The sequence below is a fragment of the Schistocerca gregaria genome, chromosome 1, assembly GCF_023897955.1.
Source record: "Schistocerca gregaria isolate iqSchGreg1 chromosome 1, iqSchGreg1.2, whole genome shotgun sequence".
Lineage (NCBI taxonomy): Eukaryota > Metazoa > Arthropoda > Insecta > Orthoptera > Acrididae > Schistocerca > Schistocerca gregaria.
The window spans coordinates 756298529-756311272 of NC_064920.1; the positions used below are offsets into that span (position 1 = coordinate 756298529).

Here is a 12744-nt window from a genome sequence, read left to right on the forward strand (position 1 = left end):
TGAGACGAGACAATAAACTTCTACTTCTACTGCTATTGTTTATCATAAGAATTATTTGACTGATGTGACAATCGAAATACTCAAGAACAAGATTAAAAACAAAGATTCCAAGACTTACCAAGCGGGAAAGCACTGGTAGACAGGCACAATAAAATAACACACAAACACACACACAAAATTTCTAGCTTTCGCAACCAACGGTTGCTTCTTCAGGAAAGAGGGAAGGAGAGGAAAAGACGAAAGGATGTGGGTTTTAAGGGAGTGGGTAAGGAGTCATTCCAATCCCAGGAGCGGAAAGACTTGCCTTAGGGGAAAAACATAGGTATACACTCGTGCACACACACACACACACATATCCATCCATACATCATGGATGGATATGTATGTGTGTGTGTGTGTGTGTGTGTGTGTGTGTGTGTGTGTGTGTGTGTGTGTGTGTGTGTGTGTGTGTGTGTGTGTGTGTGTGTGTGTGTGCGCGCGCGAGAGTATACCTATGCTTTTTTCCCCTAAGGTAAGTCTTTCCGCTCCCGGGATTGGAATGACTCCTTACCCTCTGCCTTAAAATTCACATCCTTTCGTATTTCCCTCTACTTCCCACTACTTTCCTGAAGAAGCAACCGTTGGTTGCGAAAGCTAGAAATTTTGTGTGTGTGTTATTTCACTGTGCCTGTCTACCGGCGCTTTCCCGCTTGGTAAGTCTTGGAATCTTTGTTTTTAATATATTTTTCCCATGTGGAAGTTTCTTTCTATTTTATATATATATATATAAAAAACAAAGATTCCAAGACTTACCAAGCGGGAAAGCGCCGGCAGACAGGCACATGAACAAAACACACAAACACACACACAGAATTACGAGCTTTCGCAACTGGCAGTTGCTTCGTCAGGAAAGAGGGAAGGAGAGGGAAAAATGAAAGGATGTGGGTTTTAAGGCAGAGGGTAAGGAGTCATTCCAATCCCGGGAGCGGAAAGACTTCCCTTAGGGGAAAAAAAGGACAGGTGTACACTCGCACACACACACACACACACACACATATCCATCCGCACATACACAGACACAAGCAGACATATTTAAAGGCCTTTAAATATGTCTGCTTGTGTCTGTGTATGTGCGGATGGATATGTGTGTGTGTGTGTGTGTGTGTGTGTGTGTGCGAGTGTACACCTGTCCTTTTTTTCCCCTAATGGAAGTCTTTCCGCTCCCGGGATTGGAATGACTCCTTACCCTCTGCCTTAAAACCCACATCCTTTCATTTTTCCCTCTCCTTCCCTCTTTCCTGACGAAGCAACTGCCAGTTGCGAAAGCTCGTAATTCTGTGTGTGTGTTTGTGTGTTTTGTTCATGTGCCTGTCTGCCGGCGCTTTCCCGCTTGGTAAGTCTTGGAATCTTTGTTTTTAATATATATATATATATATATATAGTGACTCCATAAGTATTTGCTTGTGATAAGCCATGTCATGCGTAAACAACATCCACTGTCTTTTTGCAAGGGTACAGTTCCCCTATGGCATGGGTAATTTGTTATGCAGAAATTAGTGATAAGCAAAACCTGTTATTATGTCCAGTTAAGTGTATGGCCCTATGAGTTTTTCAAACACAAGTCCTGCTCCCACATACATACTGATGGCCTGATTTCACAATTGGTGAAGAATTTGCATCTGGTCATATTTAGTAATTGTGTTTCTTCATTATTCCACTCTATGTTAATCCTACATAATCACTAAGCAACATACACGTTGTGAACAATGGATTTGCAGTGCCATTTTCTAGAATACATCAGTAGAACTGTAGCCTAGTAGAAGTTTCATGGGTTGAGAGTTGTCGGAAGCTGTAAGTGATGTGGGTAAAGTGATTGGTCATGCATAACTTATAGTGCAGAATATGATTTGTGCCTTTAACAGCTACAATAACCACTGACTACACCATAGCAAAACACCATGTTTGCCAGTCGCCATGTAGAATAATATGACTCTATTTCACTGTGATTGTTTCACTCCACAGAAGCAACTATACTCTTCTGATGCCAGCACACCTCAAAACAATCATACAGAATAGATGTTTTGGGAAACAGTTGTAAGTGCTAGATCTGACATCAGCATCATAGTTAAATGGCTCACTACAGATGAAAATAAAACTAATAAGAAAAGAGAAGACAGCTCACACAACTGAGTACTGATCATTTCTGACTAATTAAAATGGACCCCTATCCCAACAAGTATCTGTTTCCATATATAAGTTCATAGGACTGTTTTTTAGTTTTGATCAATACCCTCTCCCAAAAGAATAGCGGACACTATTTTTAAACATCCTATACATCATGAGAAGTGATTGTGGTAATGAACAGAGGAATTTCACAAATTTAAATAGCCACAAAGCACCTTTTTTCTGATAAATGTGAATTGGCCACAATGCTGTGACAGATTGTGATGGAGAAGTAACTGGATTATGAAAAGTTATGAAATCAAGGGCAATCAGAGAGGAGAACAATATGTGAGATGAGAATGACAGTATGAACTGCAATTGGATATATGTGTGTTTGATGTTATGGAGCTTCGTTGTTATGGGAATAATTTGAGGACAAGAACTGCATGTAAAATAAGATATACAATAGAAAATCATTACAAAATATCCTACTCAGCCTGCTGGAAGGATGATGATGCTTTGTAACTCTCAGATATTACTGTAGAATATTAGGATTTTTATGAATAATCAAATACATTAAGCAGTCACATCTTGAAGACATAGATCTGCTTTGACAAGCTTTCTTTCTTAACTGAACTACACTCCTGGAAATGGAAAAAAGAACACATTGACACCGGTGTGTCAGACCCACCATACTTGCTCCGGACACTGCGAGAGGACTGTACAAGCAATGATCACACGCACGGCACAGCAGACACACCAGGAACCACGGTGTTGGCCGTCGAATGGCGTTAGCTGTACAGCATTTGTGCACCGCCGCCGTCAGTGTCAGCCAGTTTGCCGTGGCTTACGGAACTCCATCGCAGTCTTTAACACTGGTAGCATGCCACGACAGCGTGGACGTGAACCGTATGTGCAGTTGACCGACTTTGAGCGAGGGTGTATAGTGGGCATGCGGGAGGCCGGGTGGACGTACCACCGAATTGATCAACACGTGGGGCGTGAGGTCTCCACAGTACATCGATGTTGTCGCCAGTGGTCGGCAGAAGGTGCACATGCCCGTAGACCTGGGACCGGACTGCAGCGACGCACGGATGCACGCCAAGACCGTAGGATCCTACGCAGTGCCGTAGGGGACCGCACCGCCACTTCCCAGCAAATTAGGGACACTGTTGCTCCTGGGGTATTGGTGAGGACCATTCGCAACCGTCTCCATGAAGCTGGGCTACAGTCCCGCACACCGTTAGGCTGTCTTCTGCTCACACCCCAACATCGTGCAGCCCGCCTCCAGTGGTGTCGTGACAGGCGTGAATGGAGGGACGAATGGAGACGTGTCGTCTTCAGCGATGAGAGTCGCTTCTGCCTTGGTGCCAATGATGGTCATATGCGTGTTTGGCGCCGTGCAGGTGAGCGCCACAATCAGGACTGCATACGACCGAGGCACACAGGGCCAACACCCGGCATCATGGTGTGGGGAGCGATCTCCTACACTGGCCGTACACCTCTGGTGATCATCGAGGGGACACTGAATAGTGCACGGTACATCCAAACCATCATCGAACCCATCGTTCTACCAGTCCTAGACCGGCAAGGGAACTTGCTGTTCCAACAGGACAATGCACATCCGCATGTATCCCGTGCCACCCAACGTGCTCTAGAAGGTGTAAGTCAACTACCCTGGCCAGCAAGATCTCCGGATCTGTCCCCCATTGAGCATGTTTGGGACTGGATGAAGTGTCGTCTCACGCAGTCTGCACGTCCAGCACGAATGCTGGTCCAACTGAGGTGCTAGGTGGAAATGGCATGGCAAGCCGTTCCACAGGACTACATCCAGCATCTCTACGATCGTCTCCATGGGAGAATAGCAGCCTGCATTGCTGCAAAAGATGGATATACACTGTACTAGTGCCGACATTGTGCATACTCTGTTGCCTGTGTCTATGTGCCTGTGGTTCTGTCAGTGTGATCATGTGATGTATCTGACCCCAGGAATGTGTCAATAAAGTTTCCCCTTCCTGGGACAATGAATTCACGGTGTTCTTATTTCAATTTCCAGGAGTGTATTAATATGTTTTTATGTTTATCACATATAATTCATTTACAATTTATAAGTGGCCCTGCTTCCCATACTCAGAATTATATATAAGTGTTATTTGAGGATAGGAGAATGAGTGTGAGAGCATAATCCATAATTTAATTTCACTTAGATGTAAAACATTAACAGTGTATAAATTATAAGGTACACTTTCTTTCTCTTATAAGCTGTACTCATAATGCCAAATCATACACGTGATTTATTATATAAAGTAATTGTCTGCATCACTGTGCATATTTTTTGCTCCAGTGAAGTACAACATATAGGAACCAAAATTATGCAAAGATATAGCAAGCAAAATTATGCACTAAATGTTACTTCCTGAAATTGGTTTGTGCTTACCTGCTGTAAATCCCTTGTCCCTAAAATTTCTGACACTTTCTTGTAGAATACTGCCAGCAGATTTACATTTCATTGCTGAAACTCTGCATACAAAATATAATGGAAAAAATAGAACTGTCCAGTTAGTACAGAACCATGTTGTAAAAAAGGGAGCATCATAGGGAATTATCTGAAAAAAATTGAAAAAGAAAAGTCTTCAACATACAATAAAAATGTTATTTCTTTGTTATAACTATTTCTATAGTCTTGATGCTGATATTTATTGACATATGAATATAAAACATCGTATGTGTCCATACTTTAAAAAAATCTTGTTTTACCTGTAAGCCTTAAGTCTATGTTCTCTCTCACAAACATGTGTCTTATTATGAAGGAAAATCTTAACTAATCTGGAGAAAGTAAAGGGCCACAAAATCAGAAATTAGCTGTTTTTACATGATTTTTGCTTGTCACATTAACAGCCAACTACTTTCAACCTTGGTATGATCATTTTTCATAAAAGGGCCTACCGTTTCCCTAAATTGGTTTTAAATAAACATCATAATTAGTGAAAAAGCAGTAGCCTTAAAGAAAGGCTGCTGCATTACTAAAAATGAGATAGGTTTGACTGATGAATTACTGTATGTCTGTAAAAGAGTAGCTCAAATTATTATTAAAATTGTATTGACATTCTGTGACCTGATACATCTGATAATTGCTGAATTCTATTAGAGAAGATTCCAGTTTAGATTCAGATTTACTGTTACTTCAGGGATTCAGTTCAGAAAATTCTTAGTTGGGTGGTTCTATAGGAATTTAATGGATAGGTGGAGTTTGGCATCTTTTGACAGCATGTTCACTGGAATGTCCCCTTATGGAAGGAGTCTTTTATACTTTAGACTTAAATAAAAAAATAAAAGCCATGGAATATCTATGAAAAGATAAATGAGGATCTGAAGCCTGCAGCTCCCCATTGATAATGCAGTTGCTCAGTAAGTAGTGAAAGGAGAAAGTGGAAGACACGGGAAAGCAAGACCAAAAAAGATATAGAAAGGTGACACTAGACAAGAATCATAATGGGAAGTGGAAATCCAAAATTAAATATTAGGGTGCTTCAAGTATTTTGAATCTAATTAATGACAATAAGGTTAACTAATGAAAACAAATCAGCACCTTTAACAGTTACTTCCATTCATACATTAGTCAATTCAATGATGTGAAAGAAGTTATACGTTAATGAAGTGAAGCAGTCTAATACGTTATGGATGCAAAATAATGACACAAATTATTTGCAGAAGAATGGAAAAATGTAGAAGCTGACCAAGGGAAGATTAGTTTGGATTCTCGAGGAATGTGGGAACACTCAAGGAAATACTGACCCTATGACTTATCATAAATGATAGATCAAAGAATGGCAAAACTAAATTTTAGGATTTGCAGATTTAGGGAAAAGTTTTCACAATGTTGAGTGGCCTACATTCTTCAAAATTTTGAAAATAGCAGGTATAAAATACAGGGAGTGAAAGGTTATTTACAACTTGTACAGAAACCAGACTGTAGTCAAAAGAGTCGAAGGTCACAAAAGGGAAACAATGGTTAAGAATGGAGTGCAACAGGGTTGTGATCTGCAAGTTTTCAATTAATATGTGTGATACAAATAAACTACACATCTGCTTTGTAGCAATCATCAAACTCCTGACTAAATGAAATCATCTTAAATCTTGGTTAAATGTCAACATCTACTAAACCAGTATTCCGACAATTTGGAATTACAAGCAGAATTTATTATGTACTGCTATACATAAGACAAGAGGTCAGTCATTAGCATGTGCCTTCATGTGCGGCTGATATTCAGTTCACACCCTGATATTTAACCAACTGATCAAAGCATTATTTCAAAAAGATTCAGAATATATTGACAATGTTGCAAAATACCATGTCTGAGTGTTTTATGTTCCCTGGAGCCACATGCTGCACATAAATCTCGTTGCTGAACTTGTGATGATGTCCAGTGTAAAGCTACAGTTCTTGTTACTGCCTGGAGCACACACAGCAGAACAGGCTCCATAAGAAATCTTCATAGCCAATGAAGATATTTCTAGTCGTCAGAATTACCTTCCTACTCAACTTTACTCAAACGCACAATGATGGATACTTCTTCATTTATAAATCAATCTAGCACAGGGTTTTCCTATTAACTAAATGATTTTTTATTGAAATTCATATCAATAAAACAGCAATAAATCTTGTATCCTCTCAGATTTATTCCTGATGTTTTTGAATCCATACACTGAGCAAGCTGTGAAGGAAGCAAAGGAAAAATTTGAAAAGAGAGAGAGAGAGAGAGAGAGAGAGAGAGAGAGAGAGAGAGAGAGAGAGAGAGAGAGTTCAAGGAGAAGGAATAAAAACTTTGAAGTCTGCCAGTGACATTGTAATTCTATCAGAGATGACAAAGGATATGGAAGAGTAGCTGAATGGAATGGATAGATGAAAAACAAAGTAAAACAAGGGTTATGGAATGTAGCTGAGTTACATCACATTGTGCTAAGGGAATTAGATTACAAAATGAGACACTAAGAGTTATAGATAAGTTTTGCTATTTGGGCAGCTAAATAACTGATGATGCCCAAAACAGAGAGGATATAAAAATCAAGGAAAGCATTTCCAAAAAAGAGTGTTTCTTATAATTAAATATAAATGTAAGTGTTAGAAAGACTTTTCCAAAGGTATCTGTCTTGAGTTTGGTCTTGAAGGGAGGGAAGTGAAATGTGGGTATTAGCAGCTGCAATGTAACAACCTTGAATGTCTATTGGAGCATGTGATATGCAATTATTAATGTATTGCTAGTTGCACAGCTTTTAATGTATGACTCAACACATGGTATCAACTATTGTACTTTTTTATGACTACAACTGCAATTTTTTATTCATTATTCATTGTAGCATGGAAGAATAAATTGGAGATTACATACCAACTGACATTGAACACATCATGTCATTAACAAAACTGCAAATTTTAATAATGTGCTATAACATATTCCCGAGTTTATAATTAGTTATAACAAAATTGTCAGTTCTAGAAGGATAATAATGCAGTTTTGTAGTACAGTTGCATTTATATACAATTATCATTTTAAGAATTGCAGAATAGAGAACAGAATTGTCAAGACTGTTTACAAGTGCACAACATAAAGCAAGTAGTAACTTTCTAAACTAAAAAATGTAATTCTTGAGTGAGAACACATGTTATTAATTGAAATAATTGTGATACATAGTAGAAAAAATAAAGTTTTTTAGAACTAACTATTTACAATTAACATTTTTTTTAAATTGTGTAAAAACAAATATTTTAAGAATGTGAAATGTATCAATCATTTTCCTCATTATTGTAAAACATACTGTCACACTTAAGTTTCTGTGAATAGGTAACTAATTTTTATAATTGTGTAGGTTTCCATGGCCACAGTCAATTAATGTACAAGTTTTCTGGGTATGGTTCCATATTGTATTTCACTGACAGAAATCAAAAATCACAACACCAAAAAATAATTAATATAAAGTAATGAAATTTTGAAAATACCTTTGTCTAGGTAAAGTATTTAAGTGATTAACATTGCGAGTGTGCAAATTAATGTAAGCACAAGACAAGCTATTGTAAATGTGAAATGCTGGTACATTGATAACCAGTGTAACTGTCAGAATGTTGAATGTAAGCTTGCAGACACATATGTGTTGTTTCCAGAATGAGATTTTCACTCTGCAGCAGAGTGTGTGCTGATGTGAAACTTCCTGTCAGATTAAAACTGTACTGGACTGAGACTTGAACTTCTGTGAAGTTTGGAAGGTAGGAGATGAGGTGAAAGGCAAAGGTCCCAAGTTCGAGTCTTGGTCCGGCAAACAGTTTTAATCTGCCAGGAAGTTTCATGCATGTGTTGTGTCACACAGATGCTGGAAATCAAATTATGGGATGAAGGTCTGTGCCTGTTGCACTTGGTCAGTGAATACAGGGATGGTTAATGCCATTTGTGGATGATGCTGGAGTTGTCCCATATGTCCTCGATTGGAGAGACATATGGTGTGAGAGCAGGCCAAGGTAACATGTTGACATGCTGTAGAGCATGTTGGGTTATAACAGCAGTATGTAAATGAGTGTTATCCTGTCAGAAAACACCTCCAGGAATGCTGTTCATGAATGGAGCACAACATATTGAATCATCACACTGACATACAAATTTGCATTCAGGGTGCATGAGATTATCAAGAGAGTGCTCCCACCGTCACATGAAATTGCACCCTAGAACATCTCTCCCACTGTAGTACAGTATGTCTAGCATGCAGGCAGGCTATTAGTTGCAGGCTTTCAACTGGCAACATTGCCGGCAATGGAGGGTGAAGCTTTGACAACGCCAGACACTTGTGCTGGAAAAATGTCAGTAATATCATTAGATGAACATGGCCAAAGAACCCGAGACAGAAGCCTATAGGCATTTTGTCAGCAAGTGGCCACAAAAGCCTTAACAATTTTGTAGTTTCATTGTAACTTTACAAAAATGACTGTTTTAATAATGACTTTGGCATCATGGCCTGTTATGTTTTTCTAAAAGGGCTGGTGCAAGGAAAAGCAGCTAGTATTTATCAGTACAGTTATAGCTTAGATATTAATTCAATCAAAGATTGGACTTGGATTAATCAGAAAAATGGAATCGACGGTCGTGAAAAATTGTGAATTTATCTGCTGCATCGGAATTAACTAAATTGGAAGAATATACACAAATAATGTCAAGTTATTATTTATGATCAAGAAGCCTGGACTTTTTTTATTCTGCATGGAAGATAAGTGGTAATGTCATTTTTGTTCTAAAGATAACCAATTATCTAATAGAATGTGGTGATATGTTTTGGGTTAATGTAATAATAAAGTGATACTATAAGCTGTATTTTTGCAAATTTCAGATACTTTTCTACTGAAACAATAGGGTATACACTAACCAGCCAAAACAATATAACCACTAACCTACTATCAATATAAACCCATCCCAGCAATAGCAGCATTCCCTGGTGTGGAATGACTGCTAGTCAGACACATGCACAGTCCATGTAGTTACAGTGAACATGCTGTCCTTGCATAGAATGGGGAAAGTGTATGACCTATCTGAGTCTGACCAACTGCAGACTGTGATGGCCCAGAGGCTTGGCACAAGCATTTTGGAAACTGCACAAGTTGTCAGGTGTTTGCTGAGTGCCATGGTGAATGTCTTTAACACATTGTGAAACCAAGGTGAACTAAGTCCAGACATCATGGAGTTGGACAGCCACCCCTCATTACAGATTTCTGATGTTGTAGGGTGGGTAGACTGGTAAAACAGCACAGGTGGTGAACTGTGGTGGAACCAACATCAACCTTAAGTGTGCCTCACACAGTGCACCAAACTCTCCCAACAATGGGCCTCCACAGCTGACAACCCATTCATGTGCCATTTAACACCATATCGGCAACTACCACTGAAATGGGCACATGGGCAGAGAGAAGCTGGCGGCAGCTCCATTATGCTCTGGGGCACATTCACAAGGGCATCTGTGGGTCCAGTAGAGCTTACAGAAGGCACCATGATGGCCAAGGATTATCATACACTGGTTGCAGACAACAGGCACCCCTTCATAACGATCATGTTTCCCTTTATCCGTAGCATTTTTAAACAAGATAATGCACCATGTCACAAGACCTGGAGTGTGACGGAGTGATTCAAGGAACACAGTTGCAAGGTTCAGCTAATGTGCTGGCACCCCAACTCATCAGATTTGAAACCAATCAAAAACATCTGGGATGTGAGGGAATTTGTCGTCAAAGCTCATCGACCACCACCTCCCCAGAATTTATGGGAATTAGGTGACTTGTGTGTGCAGATGTGGTGTCAACTCCCTCCAGCAACCTACCAAGTCCTCATTGATTCCATGCCATAATGTCTCACCACTGTTATCCATGGCAAACATGGACATACCAGCTGCTAGGTAGGTGGTCATAATGTTCTGGCTGATCAGTGTTGCGCACCACAATGTCAGCCATAACAGACAGTTGCTAAGATGATGGGGGTGATCATTAAAAACTTGATAATTTATTCTAAAATGAAATGGCAAGAAGTCCAAGAATGTTTTATACAAGTTTGTAATCACAGAAAACTTCATTCTCAATCAGATAGTTATGTTAGACAAATCAAACAAGAAGATGTTAGAAGCTTTTGAAATGTGGTACTGCAGAAGAAAGTTGAATATTACACTTGTGTATCAAGTAGGTAATGAAGAGGTACTGAATCAAACTAGGGAAAAAAAGGAATCTATAGCACAATTTGTCTAAAAGAAGGGATCAGCTGGGAAACATCCTGAGACAGCAGGGAATAGTCAGTCTGATAATGGAGAGAAGTATGAAGGGTAAGAAAGTGTAGAAGAAGAGCAAGGCTTGAAAACAGCAATCAGACTCAAATTGGTGCTGCAGTAGTTATGCAGAGAAGAAGTTTGCCCAAGGTAGAGTATCTTGGAGTGACACGTCAATCAGTCTTCAGTCAGGAGACCACCATCACCACCACAACAACAATAAAATAATTTAACTGAAACGGATTTTTTATACTAGTAACAAATACCATTCCATAGTAAATTAACTGGGAAGTGAGTGTGAGAGTTTCCATATCTTTGAAGTGACCTTTGTAAGTTGTGCAGTTGTCTTCTTTTTACAGTATCCTCTTAGATAAGCTGAAGTACTATGGAATGAATGGTTCAGTACACAGATGGTTCACTTCATATTTAACTGGTAGAATGCAGAAGGTTGAAACAGTAAACCCACATAGTACACAAAGGGCATCAGATTATTCAGACTGGGGATGTATCAAGAATGGGGTACCACAGGGTTCTGTCTTGGGGCCTTTATTGTTTTTAATATATGTTAATGACTTGCCTAATTATATTCATGAAGATGCAAACTTGGTTCTCTTTGGAGATGACACAAGTATTGTAATCAAGCCTAAAAAGCAAGAATCAGCTGAGGAAAATGCAAATAATGTTTTTCAAAGAGTTATTAGGTGGTTTTCCGCAAATGGACTTTCATTGAACTTTGAAAAAACACTGTACATACAGTTCAGTACAGGGAAAGGCATAACACCAGAAATAAATATAGAGTGTGGGGGAAAATCTTTAGCTAAAGCAGATTGTTCAAAATTTCTGGGTGTCTGTATTGATCAGAATTTAAACTGGAAGACACACATTGACAATCTACTGAAACGATTGAGCTCAGCTACCTATGCTACTAGTGTCATTGCAAATTTTGGAGACAAGCACATCAGTAAGTTAGCTTACCATGCATATTTTCATTTGTTGCTTTCTTACGGAATCATCTTTTGGGGCAATTCATCACTAAGAAAGAAGGTATTTATTGCACAAAAACGTGTTATCAGAATAATGTCTGGGGCTCATCCAAGATCATCTTGTAGACAGTTATTTAAAGAATTAGGGATATTGCCAGTAGCTTCACAATATATATACAGCCTAATGAAATTTGTTGTTAGTAACCCAGATCACTTCAGAATTAATAGCACAGTCCACAGCTACAATACTAGGAGACAGGGTGACCTTCACTACCGTTCATTGAATTTGACATTGGCACAAAAGGGGGTGAATTATACTGCCACAAAGATTTTTGGTCACTTGCCAAACAATATCAAAAGTCTGACAGACAACCAATCGGCATTCAAAAGTAAGTTAAGGGAATTCCTGAATGACAACTCCTTCTACTCCATAGATGAATTTTTAGACATAAGCTAAAGAAATACAGTAAGTATTAACAATTGTACCGTATATAAGACTAACAAAGATTATTTGGGATAAATGAATCTTTTGTACTTTGACACGTTCCACATCATTACGAAAGAATCATGTTCATGATCCATGGAACAAGTAATATAACTAACTAAAACTAACTAACTAACCATGCACTTTCCCTGAATGAGGGCAATCTTTATTTTATCTGCATTGCTCCTGCAGATAATTCACAACAACATGAGATATTTTAAGTGCAAAGCAAGCAAACTGAAATAACTGATTAAATTATTTGTGTGTTGACTCCTGTTTACCTTGTTATCCAGAAGGACGTCACTGAATTTCACATTTACTGTTTTATTTAGTACATGACAATTAATGTGA

At 38.9% G+C, this 12744-nt stretch overlaps 1 protein-coding gene across 6 annotated transcripts in view; it reads right to left on the bottom strand.

The window, feature by feature from the left end:
* The window catches only part of LOC126267827 (putative thiamine transporter SLC35F3), a 652799-nt gene that overhangs the window by 231651 nt on the left and 408404 nt on the right, over positions 1–12744 (bottom strand). For all 6 annotated transcript variants that reach the window (XM_049973150.1, XM_049973162.1, XM_049973156.1 and 3 more), the window contains exon 6: positions 4580–4748. In XM_049973150.1, coding sequence (XP_049829107.1) covers positions 4580–4748 — 169 coding nt within the window. The remainder of the gene's footprint in view (positions 1–4579; positions 4749–12744) is intronic.